Consider the following 25,545-nt stretch of genomic DNA (forward strand, 5'->3'; position numbering starts at 1 on the left):
TACCATTCTCTCAAAAAATATTTTCATTTCGCTTCTTTTGACGTATTTTCATTTATTTTCATTATAAAGATAGTACATTTTTGTGTTATAAATGTTGCGTAAGATAACCGTTTAATGCTCTCAAGATGATCTAGTCGTGCATTTCAAAAGTGCGCACTCCCCCGTTACGTGTTTGGTTTAGTCCCACAGACTGCCATGTTGGATTGAGCCAAAGATATCCTGCTGCTCGCGCTGGAGTTCCGATGAAGTTAGGATCTATCATCTTCAAGACGTTGCAGGAATGTTCTCATAATTTGGATAAAAGAAGGACCTTGAGTTGTGTTTGGAACCAACGGAGATATTAGCATACTAAAGCTGTTTCTATCGGGTCGTGAATAGACGTGCATCGATGTGAGGGTCCGGTTGCAGGCCACCGGAGATCAATGACTGTTTGTTTGGGTTTCATACACCGACGAATCGGAATCAAAACACACCTTTTGGTTGATTGTCAATAATGAGTGGCCATCTGCCGCAACGGCGGCCCGCTAACAGTGGATCCATACTGCTAACCCCACAAGAGAACGACTGTCTCTTCAATTACCTTGGCAGGAAATGCACCGTAAGTTTATCAGTTGTTATACTTTCTTGACTAATTGCTCGTGGATGATGTTTACCCGTTTCAGGATGAACTGAAACCTGTGTAATTGATGCCTCAATATGTTTGATATGATAACAACCGAAGGAAAACAACTCTCGCCTCTGGCACTGACGCTCCTTCCCTTTGCTTCTTTGGCTAGACCGGTGGAACAGGGTTAGGGAAAAGGGAATGTTGATATCCAGGGACACTGTGACATTTGGGCGGTAGAAAGTTTCAGTCAAGCCCCGAGGCCTCGGGTGTTCCTTGACACACCTGCATAACATGGAAACACCCAGAAGAGCCAAACTACTGTTAGCAAGAATGTGTTGTTCGGTTTTGTTGGCCTAGACCAGGGCCAGTGTTTGGATCTGGTAAACTCCTCAACCTGGCCACGAATTATTATTCCAACTAACATTGCATAATGCCTTGGCTGCTCTCCGAAGTAGCCTGTGTGTTCAGAACAACTTGTCTGGCATGCTACCACACTTGGCATGCATTGTTATGTTGTCCACACAATGCTTTCTCATAGGCAATCACACAAATAAATTCAGTTGATTGTTCTCCTCGGTTTTTGAGATGTAGCAATCAGTGAAGAATGTGACCAATGTAGCATTACAATGTATCTCTGTGGCAAATTAACTCTGATGGGCAGGGGCGCTATTTAATTTGACGGCCTGAAAATTATATTATATAACGCGTTTTGTTATCAGTTGACACTGCCAGGAAATTATATTTCAATAGAAACAGTGTCCTCTTGAAACATGATCTGCATTGATTGCACCCTTTAACCTCTGGTATTTAATTTGGTGTAATGTACAATAGAATTGTATTGCCCTACGCTTATGTCAACAAAATAGGTATACTGTATCTATTCACTGGTTTTACACCCAAGTGTGTCAACTTGATCTATGTCAGTAAACTACCCGGCTAGCCTTGGATGGTAGGCTCCTCTTCATCTGATGACAATTCAGAGAGAGAATGCACCCACCCCCCTTATTTCACTCTCCATAGAAGTATGTGCTACCTGTAAACACCAGTTTGGTTGATACAATTGGATGCCATTTAATGTTGTTAATCTGTTCATCAGGCATGTGGTTTAATCAGATTTCTCATGTATATGGGTCAGGTTGTGTTGCGTAATGTTTGAAACTAAGTTTGGCTTCTTGGCAAGTTGGCAGGTTTCTGGCCAGTGTGAAGTCGGATACTACTCACACACGTTCCCTACAGTGGTTGAGGCTACAGTTTCTCTAGAGTAGACAAGTTGATAGTTTTGTCTCGGTAGTAACTTTCCCATGCCACATTACCACACCCGTTGTTACTTCCCCAAATCACCTGGCTTTGAGTCATGTCACCTTTGTCATATTCACGAAGTAGGCTAAGATGGTGTTAAGGAAGTAGACTTATCTTACTTCCTCTTTCTCACGTGGTGGGCCAGAAGAGTACCGCCTCCTACCTCTCAGTCACAGTCAGACCTGTCCCAGGTGTGTCTCTGCACCTGTGTTGAACACCTGTATAAACAGCCAATTATGTTGTTCCAGAGACATCCAGGCCATGTCACTCAGCATGTGACACAGCCTAGGCAGTTGCGAGGAACATTTCTGCCTCTCTCTCCTCATGAAAAAAATATTGTTAAAATCTACGAGGAGTGAGTGATTGCTTGTTATGTAATGGTCTCATATAGCTAGAGAAGAAAATGTAGTAATTCATCATCACTGCTGCTGTCTTTTCTCTTCCTTCACAGAGAACTCAAGCCCCTGGCTTCTGTGTTTAACCTTTTGTTTATTCCAGTTGTTGAAGGCCAGTAATGTTATGCTAGCTGTTAGCCAGAAGCTAAGGTCTCTAATAGCCTGTTGAGCCGTCAGTGGATCTCAGCTCAGGGTCTCTCTCTGTGTCTCTCTCTTTCTCTCTCTCTCTCCTCTCTTTCAGTCATTCATACATACAAACAGTGAGCAGCACACTCTGAAACGCAGGCCCTGCCAAATGATGAATCACACATGTGAGAGGTCCAACCTGTGCTGCTGTGGTTTCACTGACATTCAACTAATCGATATTCCTGCTGCTTCACTTTTTACTATCAGCACCTGGCTAGAGGTGGAAGCTATCCAATTCATGTTCTGTGTGTGTGAGTGAGACCGAGACGCAGAGACTGCCTGATCAGCAGTCCTCTCCAGCAGGAAGTGCGGTGGTCGACCTCCTCCAGTGTTTTGTGCTGGAGTGGCGAAAACGTGCCCTTTGATCTTAACCTCATTCTCTCCTTCCCAACCTCTTCCCTGTTCCCTCTCTTTCCCCACCTCGGCCTCCCCTTACCACCCCTACTCTGGGCCTCCCAATACCAGTCTCTGTATTTCCTACTACTCTCCAGTCTTTACTACTTTCCAACTCCACTCTGACTCCCCCCCTCCTTCCCAACCCCAGCTATTCCCACCCAATCCCAATTTTTAGGCTACATGGGAAATACTGTCAGGACATGGATGAATGATGCACAGTTACAGTACATTCGTCATCCTGTTTGTTTGTTTCCACTGTGAGCTCTCTACAGTCCTGCTGGCTATAGTGTGTAGTAGCACCAGCAGCCTGGAGAGTGGTGCCGTGGCGATGTCACTGGGACTGGGTGCTTCCTGTGGCCAGCGGGGTTGTTTCAGGCTGCCACTGGTGATCAGAGCTGGAGAGGCTGATCGATGATACAGTTCAGCTCTCTGTGACCTCACTGCCTTAGCCCTGTTGTGAGCACAGCCAGCTAGATGAGCACAGACAGATATTGCTTTCTTTGAAATGTAGGCTAGGCTAGAAAGCTTCATGTCTCCAGACACTGCACAGCCCTTATCCATCTGTGTGTAGTTAGCTACTAGGCCTTCTAGTAAACTTGGTTTACCACTTTCTGCTCTGGTCTGCCTTTCATCTGCAGGGTAATGGGCCTGAACCCCTTTGCGAGGAGGCTAGTAAACTTGGGGAAGAACCTGGGTTCGGTTTCCCAAAAGCATTTTAAGGCTAAGTTCATCATTAGAACCTTCGTAGGAGCATCGGAAAATCTCTGTGCTGTTTCCCAAAACCATTGTTACTAAAGTTGCTCTTGAAAACCCTCGTTATTTACCGACTGCCTCAGACCACTCGTAAAACAGTGAAGTGTGTCGTTAGCTGCTTTTTTACCCTTCTGAGTCACTTTATTCACAGAAAATCTCTGCTAAACATAGAATGAAGATGTTTATCTGTCTGACTGTGACCAACCATAACTTCAGAACAAAGTGGACTACAAATAGGCCTACAAACTTGCCAAAATCTTTGCAATTGTTACAAACAAGTGAAGGATAAAAAGCTTTAAATTAAACCGAAGATGACTGCATTAAAATATACTTTTGGTCATGTAGTGTATGTTCGTCGAACATCTCATTCCAAAATCATGAACATTAATATGGAGGTGGTCGCCCCTTTGCTGCTATAACAGCCTCCACTCTTCTGGGAAGATGTTGGAACATTACTGCTGGAAATTGCTTCCATTCAGCAACGAGCATTAGTGAGGTCGGGCACTGATGTTGGGTGATTGGGCCTGGCTCGAGTCGGTGTTCTAATTCATCCCAGAGGTGTTCGATGGGTTCGAGGTCAGGGCTCTGTGCAGGCCAGTCAAGTTCTTCCACACCGATCTCGACAAACCATTTCTGTATGACCTCACTTTGTGCACGAGGGCATTGTCAACCTGAAACAGGAAAGGGCCTTCCCCAAACTGTTGCCACAAAGTTGGTAGCACATAATTGTTTAGAATGTCATTGTATTGTGTAGCGTTAAGATTTCCCTTCACTGGAACTAAGGGGCCTAGCCCAAACCATGAAAAACAGCCCCAGACCATTATTCCTCCTCCACTTAACTTTACAGTTGGCACTATGCATTGGGGCAGGTAGTGTTCTCCTGGCATCCGCCTAACCCAGATTAGTCCAATGGTGGCGAGCTTTACACCACTCCAGCCAACGCTTTACATTGCGCATGGTGATCTTAAGCTTGTGTGTGGCTGCTCGGCCATGAAAACCCATTTCATGAAACTCCCGACAAATAGTTATTGTGCTGACGTTGTTTCCAGAGGCAGTTTGGATCTCTGTAGTGAGTGTTGCAACCGATGAGACACGATTTTACGCGCTACGTGCTTCAGCACTTGGCTGTCCCGTTCTGTAAACTTGTGTGGCCTACCACTTTGCGGCTGAGCCATTGTTGCTCCTAGACATTTCCACTTCACAATAACAGCACGTATAGTTGACCGGTGCAGCTCTAGCAGGGCAGAAATTTGACAAACTGACTTGTTGGAAAGGTGGCATCCTATGACGGTGGAGATTGCATGGCTGTGTGCTCGATTTTATACACCTGTCAGCAATGGGTGTGGCTAAAATAGCAAAATCCATTAATTTGAATATATAGTGTAAATAGGCAACGTGTGTATATATATTTTAATCATATTGAAATACATTTTCAGTCAAATTTTATTTGTCACATGCTTCGTAAACAACAATGCAGAGTTGAAGATAAAATAAAAATTGTGACATGAGGAATAAATACACAGTGAATAACAATAAAGAGTAAACAAATAACATGGCTATATACAGGGACTATCAGTACCTAGTCGAATGCAGGGGTACGAGGTAATTGAGGTTGCTATGTACATTAAGGGCCTTCAGAAAGTATTCACACCCTTTGACATTTTCCACATTTTGTTACAGCCTGAATTTAAAATGGATTAGGACTAAATTTAGTTTTTTTTTTATCACTGGCCTACACACAATAACCCATAATGTCAAAGTGAAATTATGTTTTAAAATGTCTAAGTTTTCTACCCCTTTGTTATGCCAAGCCAAAATAAGTACAGGAGTAAACATTTGCTTAACAAGTCTCGTAATAAGTTGAATGGACTCACTGTGTGCAATAATAGTGTTTAACATGATTTTTGAATGATTACCTCATCTCTGTATGCCACACATACACTTATCTGTAAGGTCCCTCAGTCTAGCAGTGAATTACAAACACAGATTCAACCACAAAGACCAGAGAGGTTTTCCAATGCCTTGCAAAGAAGGGCACCTATTGGTAGATGGGTAAATAGAAAGAAGCAGACATTGAATATCCCTTTGAGCATGGTGAAGTTATTAATTACACTTTGGATGGTGTATCAATACAACCAGTCACTACAAAGATTCAGGCGTCCTTCCTATCTCAGTTGCCTGAGAGGAAAGAAACCGCTCAGGGATTTCACCATGAGGCCAATGGTGACTTTAAAACGGGTACAGTGTTTAATGGCTGTGTTAGGAGAAAACTGAGGATGGATCAACAACATTGAAGTTACTCCACAATAGTGACCTAATTGACAGAGTGAAAAGAAGGAAGCCTGTACAGAATCAAAAATATTCCAAAACATGCATCCTGTTTGAAACAAGTCAATAAAGTAATACTGCAAAAAATGTGGCAAAGCAATTAACTTTTTGTCCAGAATATATAATATATATGCCATTTAGCAGACGCTTTTATCCAAAGCGACTTAGTCATGTGTGCATACATTTTTACGTATGGGTGGTCCCGGGGATCGAACCCACTACCCTGGCGTTACAAGTGCATGCTCTACCAATTGAGCTACAGTGTTATGTTTGGGGCAAATCCAAAACAACACATTACTGAGTACCACTCTCCATATTTTCAAGCATAGTGATGGATGCATCGTTATGGGTATGCTTGTAATCGTTAAGGACTAGGGAGTTTTTTAGGATAAAGGGAAACGGAATAGAGCTAAGCACAGGCAAAATCCTAGAGAAAAACCTGTTCCAGTCTGCTTTCCACCAGACACTGGGAGATGAATTCACCTTTCAGCAGGACAATAACCTAAAACACAAGGCCAAATCTACACTGGAGCTGCTTACCAAGAAGACGATGAATGTTCCTGAGTGGCCGAGTTACAGTTTTGACTTAAATCTACTTGAGAATCTATGGCAAGACCTGAAAATGGTTGTCTAGCAATGATCAACAACGAATTTGACAGAGATTGAAGAATTTTGAAAATAATAATGGGCAAATGTTTCACAATCCAGGTGTGGAAAGCTCTTAGAGACTTTTACATTTACATCATTTAGCAGACGCTCTTATCCAGAGCGACTTACAAATTGGTGCATTCAACTTATGATAGCCAGTGGGACAACCACTTTTTCTTCTTCTTTTTTTATGGGGGGGGATTACTTTATACTATTCCAGGTATTCCGTAAAGAGGTAGGGTTTCAAGTATCTCCGGAAGGTGGTCAGTGACTCCGCTGTCCTAGCGTCGTGGGGGAGCTTGTTCCACCATTGGGGTGCCAGAGCAGCAAATAGCTTTGACTGGGCTGAGCGGGAACTGTGCTTCCGTAGAGGTAGGGGAGCTAGCAGGCCAGAGGTGGATGAACGTAGTGCCCTCGTTTGGGTGTAGGGTCTGATCAGAGCCTGAAGGTAAGGAGGTGCCGTTCCCCTCACAGCTCCGTAGGCAAGCACCATGGTTTTGTAGTAGATGCAAGCTTCAACTGGAAGCCAGTGGAGTGTTTGAGGAGCGGTGTGACATGCGAGAACATGGGAAGGTCGAACACTAGACGGGCTGCAGCATTCTGGATAAGTTGTAGGGGTTTAATGGCACAGGCAGGGAGCCCAGCCAACAGCGAGTTGCAGTAATCCAGACGGGAGATGACAAGTGCCTGGATTAGGACCTGTGCCGCTTTCTGTGTAAGGTAGGGTCGTACTCTGCGAATGTTGTAGAGCATGAACCTGCAGGATCGGGTCACTGCTTTGATGTTAGCGGAGAACGACAGGGTGTTGTCCAGGGTCACGCCAAGGTTCTTTGCACTCTGGGAGGAGGACACAATGGAGTTGTCAACCGTGATGGCGAGATCATGGAGCGGGCAGTCCTTCCCCGGGAGGAAGAGCAGCTCTGTCTTGCCTAGGTTCAGCTTGAGGTGGTGATCCGACATCCACACTGATATTTCTGCCAGACATGCAGAGATGCGATTCGCCACCTGGTTATCAGAAGGGGGAAAGTATAAAATTAATTGTGTGTCGTCTGCGTAGCAATGATGGGAGAGACCATGTGAGGATTTGACAGAGCCAAGTGACTTGGTGTATAGAGAAAATAGGAGAGGGCCTAGAACTGAGCCCTGGGGGACACCAGTGGTGAGAGCACGTGGTGCGGAGACAGATTCTCGCCACGCCACCTGGTAGGAGCGACCTGTCAGGTAGGACGCAATCCAAGAGTGAGCAGCGCCAGAGATGCCCAACTCGGAGTGGGTGGAGAGGAGGATCTGATGATTCACAGTATCAAAGGCAGCGGATAGGTCTAGAAGGATAAGAGCAGAGGAGAGTTAGCTTTAGCAGTGCGGAGAGCCTCCGTGACACAGAGAAGAGCAGTCTCAGTTGAATGACCAGTCTTGAAACCTGACTGGTTTGGATCAAGAAGGTCATTCTGAGAGGGATAGCAGGAGAGTTGGCTAGAGACGGCACGTTCAAGAGTTTTGGAGAGAAAAGAAAGAAGGGATACTGGTCTGTAGTTGTTGACATCGGAGGGATCGAGTGTAGGTTTTTTGAGGAGGGGTGCAACTCTCGCTCTCTTGAAGACGGAAGGGACATGGCCAGCGGTCAAGGATGAGTTGATGAGCGAGGTGAGGTAAGGGAGAAGGTCTCCGGAAATGGTCTGGAGAAGAGAGGAGGGGATAGGGTCAAGCGGGCAGGTTGTTGGGCGGCCGGCCGTCACAAGTCGCAAGATTTCATCTGGAGAGAGAGGGGAGAAAGAAGTCAAAGCATAGGGTAGGGCAGTGTGAGCAGGACCAGCGGTGTCATTTGACTTAATAAATGAGGATCATCCACAGAGAGGGAGGAGGGAGGAGGAGGAGGATTCAGCAGGTAGGAGAAGGCGGCAAAGAGCTTCCTAGGGTTAGAGGCAGAGGCTTGAAATTTAGAGTGGTAGAAAGTGGCTTTAGCAGCGGAAACAGAGGAAGAGAATGTAGAGCGGAGGGAGTGAAAAGATGACAGGTTTTCCTCCATTTCCACTCGGCTGCCCGGAGCCCTCTTCTGTGAGCTCGCAATGAGTCGTCAAGCCACGGAGCAGGAGGGGAGGACCGAGCCGGCCGAGAGGATAGGGGACATAGAGAGTCAAAAGATGCAGAAAGGGAGGAGAGGAGGGTTGAGGAGGCAGAATCAGGAGATCAGAGGGAGAAGGATTTAGCAGAGGGAAGAGATGATAGGATGGAAGAGGAGAGAGTAGCGGGAGAGCGAAGGTTGCGACGGCACATTACCATCTGAGTAGGGGCAGAGTGAGTAGTGTTGGAGGAGAGTGAGAGAGAAAAGGATACAAAGTAGTGGTCAGAGACTTGGAGGGGAGTTGCAGTGAGATTAGTAGAAGAACAGCATCTAGTAAAGATGAGGTAAAGCGTATTGCCTGCCTTGTGAGTAGGGGGGGACGGTGAGAGGGTGAGGTCAAAAGAGGAAAGGAGTGGAAAGAAGGAGGCAGAGAGAAATGAGTCAAAGGCAGACGTAGGGAGGTTAAAGTCACCCAGAACTGTGAGGGGTGAGCCATCCTCAGGAAAGGAACTTATCAAGGCATCAAGCTCATTGATGAACTCTCCAAGGGAACCTGGAAGGCGATAAATGACAAGGATGTTAAGCTTGAATGGGCTAGTGACTGTGACGGCATGGAATTCAAATGAGGAGATAGACAGATGGGTCAGGGGAAAAAGAGAGAATGTCCACAGTAGGAGTAGCAGTGTTTTCTGTGGTAATCCATGTTTCCGTCAGCGCCAAGAAGTCGAGGTACTGGAGGGTAGCATAGGCTGAGATGCACTCTGCCTTGTTGGCTGCAGAACGGCAGTTCCAGAGGCTGCCAGAGACCTGGAACTCCATGTGGGTCGTGCGCGCAGGGACCACCAGATTAGTGGCAACAGCCACGTGGTGTGAAGCGTTTGTAGGGCCTGTGCAGAGAGGAGAGAACAGGGATAGACAGACCCATAGTTGACAGGCTACAGAAAAAGGCTACAATAATGCAAAGGAGATCGGAATGAAATGAACTAAACATCTGGGAAAGCGAGAGAGCGGGGCCTCCCTCACTTACGTTTCACTGAAACACTCAAATATAACTCTCCCAACTTCCACTATAGAAATTATAATTGTTGTAAACTACAGCGGTTCAATGTTTTCTAGGAATAGACTCTAACTTAGTTTATTCAGCTAGCTAACTTGGTATAGTATTCTTCCGTGAAAACCGTCCAGGGCACCGAATCCTATGACGCCAACTAGCATGCCAGCCTCCAATAACACGGTTTAGCACCAATACTCGGTTACAACAAACCACCAGTGTGTTAACACGCCAAGCAGATCATTCGTGTCAGTGTCTAACGTTGTGTAAAGTTTTGGGTTAGTTTTTACAGTTTGAGTGAGTACGTCGTCAACTTATTCATTCAGTTAGTTAGCTAGAATAGTTAGCATACTAGCTAGCCATTGCTCTCTGCCAACGAACTAACCCCTCCTCCCACGGCACGAACACACAGAGAGCCAAGCTAACTTATCCATAAAGACTCTCAGCTGTAATCGCTGCCAAAGGTGCTTCTACAAAGTATTGACTCGGGTGTGAATACTTATGTATAATATATAATTCTGTATTTAATTTTCAATACATTTGCAAAAATGTCTAAAAGCATGTTATGTGTGTGTTGGCCTGGTATAGAGGTACTGGATGGCAGGGAGCTCGGCCCCAGTGAGGTACTGGGCCGTACTCACCACCCTCTGTAGTGCCTTGTGGTCGGGTGCCTTGCAGTTGCCATACCAAGCGGTGACGCAACCAGTCAAAATGCTCTCAATGGTGCAGCTGTATAACTTTTTGAGGATCTGAGGGCCCATGCCCATGTCAATTCCTTAGTAATGTGGATACCGAGGAACTTGACGCTCTCAATCCGCTCCACTACAACCCCATCGATGTGGATGGGGGCTAGCTCGCCCCACCGTTTCCTGTAGTCCACAATCAACCTTTGTCTTGCTGACGTTGTGGGAGAGGTTGTTATCCTGGCACCACACTGCCAGGTCTCTGACTTCCCTATAGGCTGCCTCATCGTCGTCGGTGATCAGTCCTACCACCGCCTTGTCGTCAGCAAACTTGGAGAAGACACATTTCAATTGAGTTATATTTTGCCAATAGGCTACTATCTCTGTAATTTGTCTAATGACGCACTTAACAAACATTCTCTCTGCGTGGTGTTTTGGCCTTCGGCCGTTGTAGGGACGACGCTTTGTTAAAACACTCGTAAGCCTAAGTTCCATCGCTATCGGGAAACTGGGCCCTGATCTTGAGTCTGTGTAGTGGAGCCTGACATCCAGCCCTGCTGGTGAGAGGGTTCTGCCGCAGGCCTATCTGCCCCAGCAGGATCACACATAATGGGCATGGAAGGAAGGCTAGACCACATCAGTCTGTGTAAGACCATGAGACACTTGGCAATAACTTTCCAGTTAGCTCTGTTTGAGCTAGCCCTTTATCTTTATGACAAGTTCTCTTCAAAGAGCTGAGGACATTGTTGGCATTGCTGCAGCAGATTCACTTGATAACCACTGCTCCCTGAGACGGCCTCCTTCTAGTGCTTACAGGTCTAGATACATTACTGACATGGCTGCTGTCTGAGTCAGTCAGCGGTGTGATACAGTTCGGTCTTATAGGGAAGGGCGTAGAGGCAGTTACTGTGGGACACAAACACTGCTGCCAACAGTAAAGACACTATAAAGATACGTTATGACAGGCCAAACTTCCTGTCCTTCTCGCATTACTTTAACAGGACAATGACCCAACACACCTCCAGGCTTTGTAAGGGCTATTTTACCAAGAAGGAGTGTGATGGAGTGCTGCATCAGTGCTGCATTACATAGTCTCACTAAGCCCAAACCTGATGGGATGTCGTATCGCTGCAGAATGGTGTAGTAGCCATGCTGGTTAAGTGTGCCTTGAATTCTAAATAAATCACAGACAGTGTCACCAGCAAAGCACCCCCACACCATAAAACCTCCTCCTCCATGCTTTACGGTGGGAAATACTCATGCGGAGATCATCCGTTCACCCACACCGCGTCTCACAAAGACTTGGTGTGGCGGTTGGAACCAAAAATCTCCAATTTGGGCTCCAGACCAAAGGACAAATTTCCACCTGTCTAATGTCCATTGCTCGTGTTTCTTGGCCCAAACAAGTCTCTTCTTATTATTGGTGTCCTTTAGTAGTGGTTTATTTGCATCAATTCGACCATGAAGGCCTGATTCACACAGTCCCCTCTGAACAGTTGATGTTGAGATGTGTCTGTTACTTGAACTCTGTGAAGCATTTATTTGGGCTGCAATTTCTGAGGCTGGTAACTCTAATGAACTTATCCTCTGCAGCAGAGGTAACTCTGGGTCTTCATTCCTGTGGAGGTCCTCATGAGAGCCAGTTTCATCATAGCGCTTGATGGTTTTTGCGACTGCACTTGAAGAAACCTTCAAAGTTCTTGAAATGTTCCGTATTGACTGACCTTCATGTCTTAAAGTAATGATGGACTGTCGTTTCTCTTTGCTTATTTGAGCTGTTCTTGCCATAATATGGACTTGGTCTTTTACCAAATAGGGCTATCTTCTGTATACCCCACTACCTTGTCACAACACAACTGATTGGCTCAAACTCATTAAGAAGGAAATAAATATATAAAATATATTACAGTTGAAGTCGTAAGTTTACATACACTTAGGTTGGAGTCAATAAAACTAGTTTTTCAACCAATCCACACATTTCTTGTTAACAAACTATAGTTTTGGCAAGTCGGTTAGGACATCTACTTTGTGCATGACACAAGTCATTTTTCCAACAATTGTTTACAGACAGATTATTTCACTTATAATTCACTGTATCACAATTCCAGTGGGTCAGAAGTTTCCATACACTAAGTTGACTGTGCCTTTTAAACAGCTTGGAAAATTCCAGAAAATGATGTCATGGCTTTAGAAGCATCTGATAGGCTAATTGAAATCATTTGAGTCAATTGGAGGTGTATCTGTGGATGTATTTCAAGGCCTACCTTCAGACTCAGTGCCTCTTTGCTTGACATCATAGGGAAATCAAAAGGAATCAGCCAAGACCTCATAAAAAGAATTGTAGACCTCCACAAGTCTGGTTCATCCTTGGGAGCAATTTCCAAACGCCTGAAGTTGTTCATCTGTACAAACAATAGTACGCAAGTATAAACACCATGGGACCGCACAGCCGTCATACCGCCTAGGAAGGAGACGCGTTCTGTCTCCTAGAAATGAACGTACTTTGGTGCGAAAAGTGCAAATCAATCCCAGAACAACAGCAAAGGACCATGTGAAGATGCTGGAGGAAACAGGTACAAAGTATCTATATCCACAGTAAAACGAGTCCTAAATCGACATAACCTGAAAGGCCACTCAGCAAGGAAGAAGCCACTGCTCCAAAACCGCCATAAAAAGCCAGACTACGGTTTGCAACTGCACATGGGGACAAAGATCGTACTTTTTAGAGAAATGTCCTCTGGTCTGATTAAACAAAAATATAACTGTTTGGCCATAATGACCATTGTTATGTTTGGAGGGAAAAGGGGACCTTGCAAGCCGAAGAACACCATCCCATCTGTGAAGCACAGGGGTGGCAGCATCATGCTGTGGGGGTGCTTTGCTGCAGGATGGACTGGTGCACTTCACAAAATAGATGGCATCATGAGGAAGGAAAATTATGTGGATATATTGAAGCAACATCTTAAGACATCAGTCAGGAAGTTAAAGCTTAGTCGCAAATGGGTCTTCCAAATGGACAATGACCCCAAGCATACTTCCAAAGTTGTGGCAAAATGGCTTAAGGACAACAAAGTCAAGGTATTGGAGCGGCCATCACAAAGCCCTGACCTCAATCCTATAGAGAATGTGTGGGCAGAACTGAAAAAGCGTGTGCGAGCAAGGAGGCCTACAAATCTGACTGTTACACCAGCTTTGTCAGGAGGAATGGGCCAAAATTCACCCAATTTATTGTGGGAAGCTTGTGGAAGACTACCCGACACGTTTGACCCAAGTTAAACAATTTAAATGCAATGCTACCAAATACTAATTGAGTGTATGTAAACTTCTGACCCACTGGGAATGTGATGAAAGAAATAAAAGCTGAAATAAATAAATCTCTCTACTATTATTCTGACATTTCACATTCTTAAAATAAAGTGGTAATCCTAACTGACCTAAGACAGGGAATCTTTACTAGGATTAAATGTCAGGAATTGTGAAAAACTGAGTTTAAATGTATTTGGTATGTAAACTTCTGACTTCAACTGTGTGTGTGTGTGTGTATATATATAATAGATATTTATCTTTATCCATTTTTTAAAGGATGAATATGCTCTTCACGCTATTAGTGTGGTAGCTACGGGACCAAAACAGCAGAAAAGTTTAGCCTCACACTTCAACGCTCTTAGATGTTGCGGAAATCAGCCTGATATTGTGTTTACTTGGATCGTTGAGTCTACCTTTAAACCAGGAAGTTGATTCCATTGTGGTCGAATACCTATTTTTTAAAGGGAGACCTGGCCAACTCTGCTTCACTGTAAAACAAGACAGAGTCTGTGGGTCTCAGTTAAATCCCTATTCCAACCATTTGACATTTTAGTCATTTAGCAGACGCTCTTATCCAGAGCGACTTACAGTTAGTGCCTTCATCCCTTGTATCAGGGGTAAATAATAAATAATAATAATAATATGCCATTTAGCAGACGCTTTTATCCAAAGCGACTTACAGTCATGCGTGCATACATTTTTTGTGTATGGGTGGTCCCGGGGATCGAACCCACTACCTTGGCGTTACAAGCGCCGTGCTCTACCAGCTGAGCTACAGAGGACCACAGTCAGTACTATACTCTCTCATCACATCATTCATTAACCCCTTGTGCCTCTCTCTCTCCCCTGCAGTCGCTGTGTTCTGCGGTGGTGCAGGTATACTCAGCAGACAGGAACTCAGCCTGGACCAAGAAGTGCTGTGGTGTGGCCTGTCTGGTCAAAGACAACCCAGCACGATCCTACTTTATCAGGGTGTTCGACATTAAGGTGGGTTGAGTTCACACACACAACACAGGCCAACTCAGGAACACGGCAGCACGGATTGTCCTTTACTATAGCGATGACAAATAGTTCTGATCACTGTACACACTCTCACACTCTTTCCTTATTTACATACACATATAGGGCTGTTGAGGTGACCGTATTACCGTGGTAGTCACGAGTCATGAAGGCAGTCAAATTCCATGTGACCATTTAGTCACGGTAATGAGGCTTCTCCAAGCTCTGATGCTGCTGATGGTCATTAGTAGCCTACCAAACTTGCTAACTGCCTGATACTCAGTACTCTATTGTCCCTCTAATCACTCTGACATCAATGCAAATGTAATCGAAAATCGACTCAAACACTTAATGAGAGCCCTTGAGCTCATGTTGCGCAACATTTGTATAGGCTATGCAATTGCGTGAGAAAACAGAGTGATGGCCTCTACTAAAAAGAGGAGGATCCCATCAGCTTTCTGTAGGCTAGGCCTACTACACTGCTCAAAAAAATAAAGGGAACACTTAAACAACACATCCTAGATCTGAATGAATGAAATAATCTTATTAAATACTTTTTTCTTTACATAGTTGAATGTGCTGACAACAAAATCACACAAAAATTATCAATGGAAATCAAATGTATCAACTCATGGAGGTCTGGAGTTGGAGTCACCCTCAAAATTAAAGTGGAAAACCACACTACAGGCTGATCCAACTTTGATGTAATGTCCTTAAAACAAGTCAAAATGAGGCTCCGTAGTGTGTGTGGCCTCCACGTGCCTGTATGACCTCCCTACAACGCCTGGGCATGCTCCTGATGAGGTGGCGGATGGTCTCCTGAGGGATCTCCTCCCAGACCTGGACTAAAGCATCCGCCAACTCCTGGACAGTCTGTGGTGCAACGTGGCGTTGGTGGATGGAGCGAGACATGATGTCCCAGATGTGCTCAATTGGATTCAGGTCTGGGGAACGAGCGGGCCAGTCCATAGCATCAATGCCTTCCTCTTGCAGGAACTGCTGACACACTCCAGCCACATGAGGTCTAGCATTGTCTTGCATTAGGAGGAACCCAGGGCCAACCGCACCAGCATATGGTCTCACAAGGGGTCTGAGGATCTCATCTCGGTACCTAATGGCAGTCAGGCTACCTCTGGCGAGCACATGGAGGGCTGTGCGGCCCCCCAAAGAAATGCCACCCCACACCATGACTGACCCACCGCCAAACCGGTCATGCTGGAGGATGTTGCAGGCAGCAGAACGTTCTCCACGGCGTCTCCAGACTCTGTCACGTCTGTCACATGTGCTCAGTGTGAACCTGCTTTCATCTGTGAAGAGCACAGGGCGCCAGTGGCGAATTTGCCAATCTTGGTGTTCTCTGGCAAATGCCAAACGTCCTGCACGGTGTTGGGCTGTAAGCACAACCCCCACCTGTGGACGTCGGGCCCTCATACCACCCTCATGGAGTCTGTTTCTGACCGTTTGAGCAGACACATGCACATTTGTGGCCTGCAGGAGGTCATTTTGCAGGGCTCTGGCAGTGCTCCTCCTGCTCCTCCTTGCACAAAGGCGGAGGTAGCGGTCCTGCTGCTGGGTTGTTGCCCTCCTACGGCCTCCTCCACGTCTCCTGATGTACTGGCCTGTCTCCTGGTAGCGCCTCCATGCTCTGGACACTACGCTGACAGACACAGCAAACCTTCTTGCCACAGCTCGCATTGATGTGCCATCCTGGATGAGCTGCACTACCTGAGCCACTTGTGTGGGTTGTAGACTCCGTCTCATTCTACCACTAGAGTGAAAGCACCGCCAGCATTCAAAAGTGACCAAAACATCAGCCAGGAAGCATAAGAACTGAGAAGTGGTCTGTGGTCACCACCTGCAGAACCACTTCTTTATTGGGGGTGTCTTGCTAATTGCCTATAATTTCCACCTGTTGTCTATTCCATTTGCACAACAGCATGTGGAATGTATTGTCAATCAGTGTTGCTTCCTAAGTGGACAGTTTGATTTCACAGAAGTGTGATTGACTTGGAGTTACATTGTGTTGTTTAAGTGTTCCCTTCATTTTTTTGAGCAGTGTATATTCATTTCTCAACTTTCCCATTATTAAGCACATTGCTTATCTTTACAACAGGAGTATAGCCTACCTGGCTGGCATGAAAATGAATCACGGGAAAAGCGTCCTCCATTCGCTATTTAAGTATTTTTCCCGCAGGTGCATGATAATGGTCCATTCTAAATCAAAACAAATTTCACACACATATTATTTAGTATATGTAAAGACGAGATTAAATCAAGAATTGTCTGATGGGTGAAAATATTAGCCTATCACTTGTGATTTATATATTATCATTTGTGAATGATGCCCTACTTTTTTCGAATCATAGTTGCACACCTCATGTAGCCTAGCCCATAGGCCGATATGTTTTGATAAGGTTTGTATCACAACTAAAGTGGCCAAATGACTTCTTAAAATTTAAGCACATTAATCCGCTTTACAAGGGGTTTAGAACCTAACTGGTATACATAAGCAGTGCGTGAGTTTCAAGTTTGGAGTTTGGGGAAGATCATTTTCACCATAAAAATGCACCTTTATAATAAAAGCATTACATGCATAATCGCATTTGCGGTCACTTTTGATAATGGTGTTTTCCTGGTAATGGAACATTCCCGCTTATAGCCTACTGACATGTGCACATTGCTGCGCTTATAATGTGAAGAAATAGCCTAATAGTTTATCAACATTTAAGCTAAATGTTCTGATCTGTTGTGTCAGCCACATTGCGTAAACACTTTTTTTTGATACTGGTGTTTGTATTAATTTGGGATCTATGCCATCCCACAACTGTCCCAGACTATGTTTGGAATATTTATTTCTCGCACAGAATAGAATAGGTTGACTTTTGTACTATGGGGGATAGTAGATTGACATGGGCTAGTGTTTTTGCTGTTCGTTAGGCCTACTCATCTTGTGGACAGTTCTTCCAATTGTTTCAATATGCACATCGGAATTGGATAAGGACGAGAGCAGTTGCGTCCTCTGTGTCTGTCTTCACTTGTAAGATAAAGGCGAAAGAAACGCACACCTATTTAGGCGAGGTGCTGGCTGACGGCGTAAAACACTTCGAAAAGGAAAGCCGCACACTCTAGGACCTCAGATGCAATAATTTAATATCTTAATAACCAACGTTTCGACAGACAAGCTGTCTTCATCAGGGTATAATGACAAACACTGCGGGTCACTGGTTTATATAGTGTGAAAGGACACACACAGGTGTCTGTAATCATGGCCGGGTGTGGCCTAATAGCATTGGCCAATTCACAAATAAAAACATACAAAAAACATGGATAGCATATGATCATAGATACTTAGCTACATAGGCCCACAACATTTACAATGAATAGCAAAATCACAAGAATGGCTTCAAATCAAAGTCTACGTTGAGACCGAAGGGAGCAAGGGTCTTCAAATTAAAGATCCAGGCAGCCTCTCGCTTTAACAATACGTTGTCGAGGTCACCCCCTCTCCTAGGGAGGGTGACATGTTCTATGCCGATATAACGTAGGGAAGAAATCAAGTGGTTCGATTCCAAAAAGTGGGCAGCGACTGGGTATGTCGAGTTTTGGCACCTAATGGTGCTACGATGTTCCGAGATTCGTACTTTTAATTCGCGCTTTGTTTTACCCACATAATTTTTACCACAAGGACAAGTTATAAGATAAATAACTGCCTTAGTGGAGCACGTAATAACACCTTTGATTGGGATCTGTTTCCCTGTTTGGGGGTGTTTGAAGGATCTACATTTGTAAGTGCCATTGCATTGAGCACAGCCGTTACACTTGTAGTTTCCATCCGGTAGAGGCGCAAATAGACGTTGTGCAGGGATATTTAGGGGTGGTAAATCAGAGTTTACCAATTGATCTCTGAGATTTCTGCCCCGCGAGAATACAACCAAGGGAGGGTCTGAAAACACATTACCAATACTGTCATCGGATCTTAGAATGTGCCAATGTTTGTGAACGATTCCCTTAATTTGTTCAGAGCACTTTGAATAGCGTGTTGTTAGAACGCAAGAATGGTTCTTTTTAGGAGACTGTCCTTGAAAGAGATCAGGTCTCGATTTGTTTTGAATTTTCTCAATGGCAGTATTATGAACAGCTCCCCTCCTGTGTAAAGGACACCAGCAGTATGATCTCTATTGTTGAATCTCTTGATCCTCTCCCTGATAATACCTTGTTAGTTACTTTTGATGTTGAGTCGTTATACACAAATATTCCACACGAGGGCGGTATTGAAGCCATGGAACATTTTCTTCTGCAACGTGACCCTAATGAACTACCTTCCAGTGCATGCATTATAACATTGGCTGAAATAGTACTCACACACAACTACTTTATGTTTCTAAATGATTTCTTCATTCAGACGAAGGGTACAGCTATGGGATCCCCTATGGCTCCTAACTATGCTAATTTGTATGTGGGTTACATTGAGAAACAGTCAATTTTCTAACTTCTAAAAAATTTTTTCTTGCCTAACATTATTATTTGGAAACGGTACATTGATGATCTTTTTGTTCTATGGAGGGGTGATTCTAAACAGCTCCAGGCATTCCATGCTTTTCTTAACTCTTGTTCTGAGCACCAGAGATTTACTATGCGATCTGACACACGTCAAATCAGTTTCCTTGATCTTCTGATTTTGAGTGAGGATAATGTTCTATACACTGATCTTTACAGGAAACCTGCTGATCGTAATAGTTTGTTGAGGGCTGATAGCTGTCACCCACTTCCCTTGAAAAACAGTTTGCCTTACAGCCAATTCTGTCGAATCAAAATAATTTGTAAAAAACAATCAGATTTCGACCATAATATGGCTGAGATGCAAAGAAAATTCAAGGAGAGGGGGTACAAAAATGGTCAGATTAATACTGCCATTGAGAAAATTCAAAACAAATCGAGACCTGATCTCTTTCAAGGACAGTCTCCTAAAAAGAACCATTCTTGCGTTCTAACAACACGCTATTCAAAGTGCTCTGAACAAATTAAGGGAATCGTTCACAAACATTGGCACATTCTAAGATCCGATGACAGTATTGGTAATGTGTTTTCAGACCCTCCCTTGGTTGTATTCTCGCGGGGCAGAAATCTGAGATCAATTGGTAAACTCTGATTTACCACCCCTAAATATCCCTGCACAACGTCTATTTGCGCCTCTACCGGATGGAAACTACAAGTGTAACGGCTGTGCTCAATGCAATGGCACTTACAAATGTAGATCCTTCAAACACCCCCAAACAGGGAAACAGATCCCAATCAAAGGTGTTATTACGTGCTCCACTAAGGCAGTTATTTATCTTATAACTTGTCCTTGTGGTAAAAAATTATGTGGGTAAAACAAAGCGCAAATTAAAAGTACGAATCTCGGAACATCGTAGCACCATTAGGTGCCAAAACTCGACATACCCAGTCGCTGCCCACTTTTTGGAATCGAACCACTCGATTTCTTCCCTACGTTATATCGGCATAGAACATGTCACCCTCCCTAGGAGAGGGGGTGACCTCGACAACTTATTGTTAAAGCGAGAGGCTGCCTGGATCTTTAATTTGAAGACCCTTGCTCCCTTCGGTCTCAACGTAGACTTTGATTTGAAGCCATTCTTGTGATTTTGCTATTCATTGTAAATGTTGTGGGCCTATGTAGCTAAGTATCTATGATCATATGCTATCCATGTTTTTTGTATGTTTTTATTTGTGAATTGGCCAATGCTATTAGGCCACACCCGGCCATGATTACAGACACATGCGTGTGTCCTTTCACACTATATAAACCAGTGACCCGCAGTGTTTGTCATTATACCCTGATGAAGACAGCTTGTCTGTCGAAACGTTGGTTATTAAGATATTAAATTATTGCATCTGAGCTCCTAGAGTGTGCGGCTTGTCTTCACTTGTAGCCTGTGAAAAAGACCAGATCACATGATGGAGAACGCAGCACTCCGGGAGAAGGGCACAACAAAGGCTTGGATCTTTTTAGGGGGCATTACAGCCACCAAGGGGATGCCGCCGTGAAATTCCAGGCATTATCAAGTGCTGGTCAAATTGTGAATGAGAGACTATTGGAGTGTGTGCAGCCTGCGCAAAAAAACAAAGCAGAGTTCATGCCTTTTCAAGCGACTTTTTTCAAATCATCATTAGTCGCATCATGCAGCCTTAAAATCTATTAAAAATCAAACCTATAGCCCAACGTTTGTAGAACAACTAAAGTTATATTAATAACTCGAAATGAAGCATATAGGCTTACCTACAGTGAGGGGAAAAAAGTATTTGATCCCCTGCTGATTTTGTACGTTTGCCCACTGACAAAGAAATTATCAGTCTATAATTTTAATGGTAGGTTTATTTGAACAGTGAGAGACAGAATAACAACAACAAAAAATCCAGAAAAACACATGTCAAAAATGTTATAAATTGATTTGCATTTTAAGGAGGGGAAATAAGTATTTGACCCCTCTGCAAAACATGACTTAGTACTTGGTGGCAAAACCCTTGTTGGCAATCACAGAGGTCAGACGTTTCTTGTAGTTGGCCACCAGGTTTGCACACATCTCAGGAGGGATTTTGTCCCACTCCTCTTTGCAGATCTTCTCCAAGTCATTAAGGTTTCGAGCCTGACGGTTGGCAACTCCAACCTTCAGCTCCCTCCACAGATTTTCTATGGGATTAAGGTCTGGAGACTGGCTAGGCCACTCCAGGACCTTAATGTGCTTCTTCTTGAGACACTCCTTTGTTGCCTTGGCCGTGTGTTTTGGGTCATTGTCATGCTGGAATACCCATCCACGACCCATTTTCAATGCCCTGGCTGAGGGAAGGTTCTCACACAAGATTTGACGGTACATGGCCCCGTCCATCGTCCCTTTGATGCCGTGAAGTTGTCCTGTCACCTTAGCAGAAAAACACCCCCAAAGCATAATGTTTCCACCTCTATGTTTGACGGTGGGGATGGTGTTCTTGGGGTCATAGGCAGCATTCCTCCTCCTCCAAACACGGCGAGTTGAGTTGATGGCAAAGAGCTCGATTTTGGTCTCATCTGATCACAACACTTTCACCCAGTTCTCCTCTGAATCATTCAGATGTTCATTGGCAAACTTCAGACGGGCCTGTATATGTGCTTTCTTGAGCAGGGGGACCTTGTGGGCGCTGCAGGATTTCAGTCCTTCACGGCGTAGTGTATTACCAATTGTTTTCTTGGTGACTATGGTCCCAGCTGCCTTGAGATCATTGACAAGATCCTCCCGTGTAGTTCTGGGCTGATTCCTCACCGTTCTCATGATCATTGCAACTCCACGAGGTGAGATCTTGCATGGAGCCCCAGGCCGAGGGAGATTGACAGTTCTTTTGTGTTTCTTCCATTTGCGAATAATCGCACCAACTTGTCACCTTCTCACCAAGCTGCTTGGCGATGGTCTTGTAGCCCATTCCAGCCTTGTGTCGGTCTACAATCTTGTCCCTGACATCCTTGGAGAGCTCTTTGGTCTTGGCCATGGTGGAGAGTTTGGAATCTGATTGATTGATTGCTTCTGTGGACAGGTGTCTTTTATACAGGTAACAAGCTGAGATTAGGAGCACTCCCTTTAAGAGTGTGCTCCTAATCTCAGCTCGTTACCTGTATAAAAGACACCTGGGAGCCAGAAATCTTTCTGATTGAGAGGGGGTCAAATACTTATTTCCCTCATTAAAATGCAAATCAATTTATAACATTTTTGACATGCGTTTTTCTGGATTTTTTTGTTGTTATTCTGTCTCTCACTGTTCAAATAAACCTACCATTAAAATTATAGACTGATCATTTCTTTGTCAGTGGGCAAATGTACAAAATCAGCAGGGGATCAAATACTTTTTTCCCTCACTGTATTTCTTTGTTAACGCTCAACACAGAATTGCTGCATGTGCGCACTTCCTCAAATCGTTTGGAGAAAATATTTATATTTTATTCAGCTTTGTTCAATTGTATTCTTTATACTATAAAATAATGCCACGGCATTCTAAGCAAATCTTGGCTGCTAAATGAACTAGTGTAGCCCACAGCCATTTGGCATAGCCAGATCAGGACCTAACATAAGGACAACTCAGAGAATGCTATTCTGTTCTTCTGAAATAGACTACATTTCCTTCATATCATGCTTCTTTAGACCTGTCTAAAATAAATAATGGATTTATTGTGAAGGTGTAGGCTATATATTACATGGATTTATTAGACATTTTAAAATGTAGATGTTCCAAAGGTCTGCATCAGTGGCTTGTAGGCTATGTGTGGAAGCCTGGAGATGCTGAATGTGGTTATTTACATTTTAGTCATTTAGCAGACGCTCTTATCCAGAGCGACTTACAGTTAGTGAGTGCATACATTATTTTTTATTTTTTCATACTGGCCCCCCGTGGGAATCAAACCCACAACCCTGGCGTTGCAAACGCCATGCTCTACCAACTGAGCTACATCCCTGCCGGCCATTCCCTCCCATACCCTGGACGACGCTGGGCCAATTGTGCGCCGCCCCATGGGTCTCCCAGTCGCGGCCGGCTACGACAGAGCCTGGATTCGAACCAGGATCTCTAGTGGCACAGCTAGCACTGTGATGCAGTGCCTTAGACCACTGCGCCACTCGGGAGATATTTATGTTGATTAACGGTCAATTACCATGGGACCGACAGTTATTTGCTTGACAATCACCAGCTGACGACATTTCGTGACCGCCACAGCCCTATACACGTATACAGAATCTTTATCTTGTACTCTATTCACACACAATCCTTGTCCAATACCTACATGCTCTCTCTCACAAATACACACACACACACAAAATATGTGGATATGCCCTTGAGCAAGGCACTTAATCCTAATTTGCTCCAGGGGCGCCGTACTACTATGGCTGACCCTGTAAAACAACACATTTCACTGCACCTATCCTTTGTATGTGACAAACATATCTATTTTTTAAATAATAATAATTCTATCCACACACTCTCTCTCTCTCCACAGGAGGGTAAAACCATGTTCGTGCAGGAGCTCTACAACAACTTCTCAATCAATGTTTCCAAATCTTACTTCTTCACATTCGCAGGAGACGTGAGTTATACCTTTCGTGATGTACCTTGCTCCAACCAAGTCCTTTCACATGACATGGTCATTTTTCTTATAGCAAAAACCTGTGTGTGCCATCTTTTGAAGCTTGCAGTGTTGTTCATTGTTATGACATTCCACTTCCTGTTTGTGTGTGTAGTCGTGCCAGATGGGACTGAACTTCGCCAGCGAGGAGGAGGCCAAGCATTTCCGGGACGCCGTGGGGGAGCTGCTGGGGAGACGACAGAGAAAATCTGGTGACTACTACCTACTGACGCCATCTTTGATTCTACTGACCTCGAACCTCTGATATTAAAACCATCTCCTCTACTCTGACCTCAGCCTGGTTTTGCTAATGTTTGGACAGATCCTCTCAATTTTGAGATATAGATCTCTCCTCCTCTCTATGCCGTCTCTTTTACTCCCTTATTGTACAATTGACAGCTCTCTCTCGCTCTCTGGCCCACCGTTAAGGGCTTTAGCTCCGGTAGAAGGGGAGCAGATCTAGAATCACCTTTACCCTCTCCTAAATCCTAACGTAAACATGTGCCTGATCAGCTAAGATCAGTGTCCAGGGGCAACGGTGCTCTTCCATGCCACTTTTTGAAGTGCTCCTGGAGATCAGCTTGCTTTAATAACAAGGTCAGGACTGTTTGTCCTCTGTCCCAAACCAGCAAGAGTCTATGCAGTTTCTGTATGGATGATGACCCTTGACTCTTTTAGATTTGTGCTCCATTTTGTCAGTCTGTCTGATCGTTCTGGTAAATCACTAACACGTACACGTACGCTTGACGATCCACACGCGCGCGCATCCTCCGCCTATCCAACCATATGCTGCTTATAAACTAACTCCGTCCGAACCCCCCGCTTGCAGATGAGTTCCTCTTTGATCCATACACTTCAGTCACCTGTGACTCCATACCAATCACTTACCTCTCCCTTTCACTAACACTAACACACAGCACTATACAGGAGTTTAATTCTATACATTTTGTTTTACAGAAAAAAGACGTGACCCTCCAGGTCCAAATGGTAGGTTCTTCATGAAATTCACTCAAGTTTTTTGTTGGAAAATAATTTTGATTTGAATCAGAAATCGACGTAGACACTAATTTTTCAATCAAATAACCCTGAAATGATTGGACTTAAAATATACATACACGTAAACAAACACGCTCATCACTCCCTGACTTTGATTGAATGGTTCCAGTGTAAAGCCATTGGATAATCCACTGAAAGCAGGGTGTCTCAGAGTGAACACCTCTCCCAAGCCCCTAACTAACAGATTACCTACCCTACCCCCCAGTCCTAATCGTAACCATAAGGTGCATGGAAGTACTGTATAACTGACTGTAGCATCAGTGGTGAAAGGCAATTTGTACGTACAATAGACCCGCCTTACAGGACATGCTTAGGTATTCTGCATGCACACACTCCAGTAAGCCAGTTCTACAGGGACGTTGAGCAGATCCCTCAATCTTAAAATACCAAACCTGTGACACCACGCACTCCAAACCAGGCCATATGAATAATCAGCCAACCTCCACATCCACAGTAAATCAATTAGCTATAGATAATAAGCTATATATAACCATGTAGAGTATAAGAGGTTTCTATTTGAGGTTTCATTCTCAAATCCCCTCTCATCACTACCCAGACAGGCTGGCGTGTGAAACGGTTCATTGGGTTTTTCTTAAACTTATGCCACTTAGTACCAGAGCTTTCCTTACTGTCT

At 44.4% G+C, this 25,545-nt stretch overlaps 1 protein-coding gene across 2 annotated transcripts in view; it reads left to right on the top strand.

The window, feature by feature from the left end:
- The first annotated feature begins 219 nt into the window (after positions 1–219).
- The window catches only part of LOC311129779 (actin nucleation-promoting factor WASL-like), a 36,361-nt gene continuing 11,035 nt past the window's right edge, over positions 220–25,545 (top strand). The window contains exons 1-5 of one of the 2 annotated variants that reach the window (XM_084162217.1): positions 222–598; positions 14,567–14,701; positions 23,730–23,816; positions 23,971–24,067; positions 24,813–24,842. In XM_084162217.1, coding sequence (XP_084018343.1) covers positions 494–598; positions 14,567–14,701; positions 23,730–23,816; positions 23,971–24,067; positions 24,813–24,842 — 454 coding nt within the window. In that variant the 5' untranslated portion in view covers positions 222–493. Of the gene's footprint in view, positions 599–14,566; positions 14,702–23,729; positions 23,817–23,970; positions 24,068–24,812; positions 24,843–25,545 lie in introns of both variants that reach the window. The other variant, XM_084162218.1, reaches the window with a different exon arrangement.

The sequence above is a fragment of the Coregonus lavaretus genome, assembly GCF_964263955.1.
Source record: "Coregonus lavaretus genome assembly, chromosome: 5".
Classification (NCBI taxonomy): Eukaryota; Metazoa; Chordata; class Actinopteri; order Salmoniformes; family Salmonidae; genus Coregonus; species Coregonus lavaretus.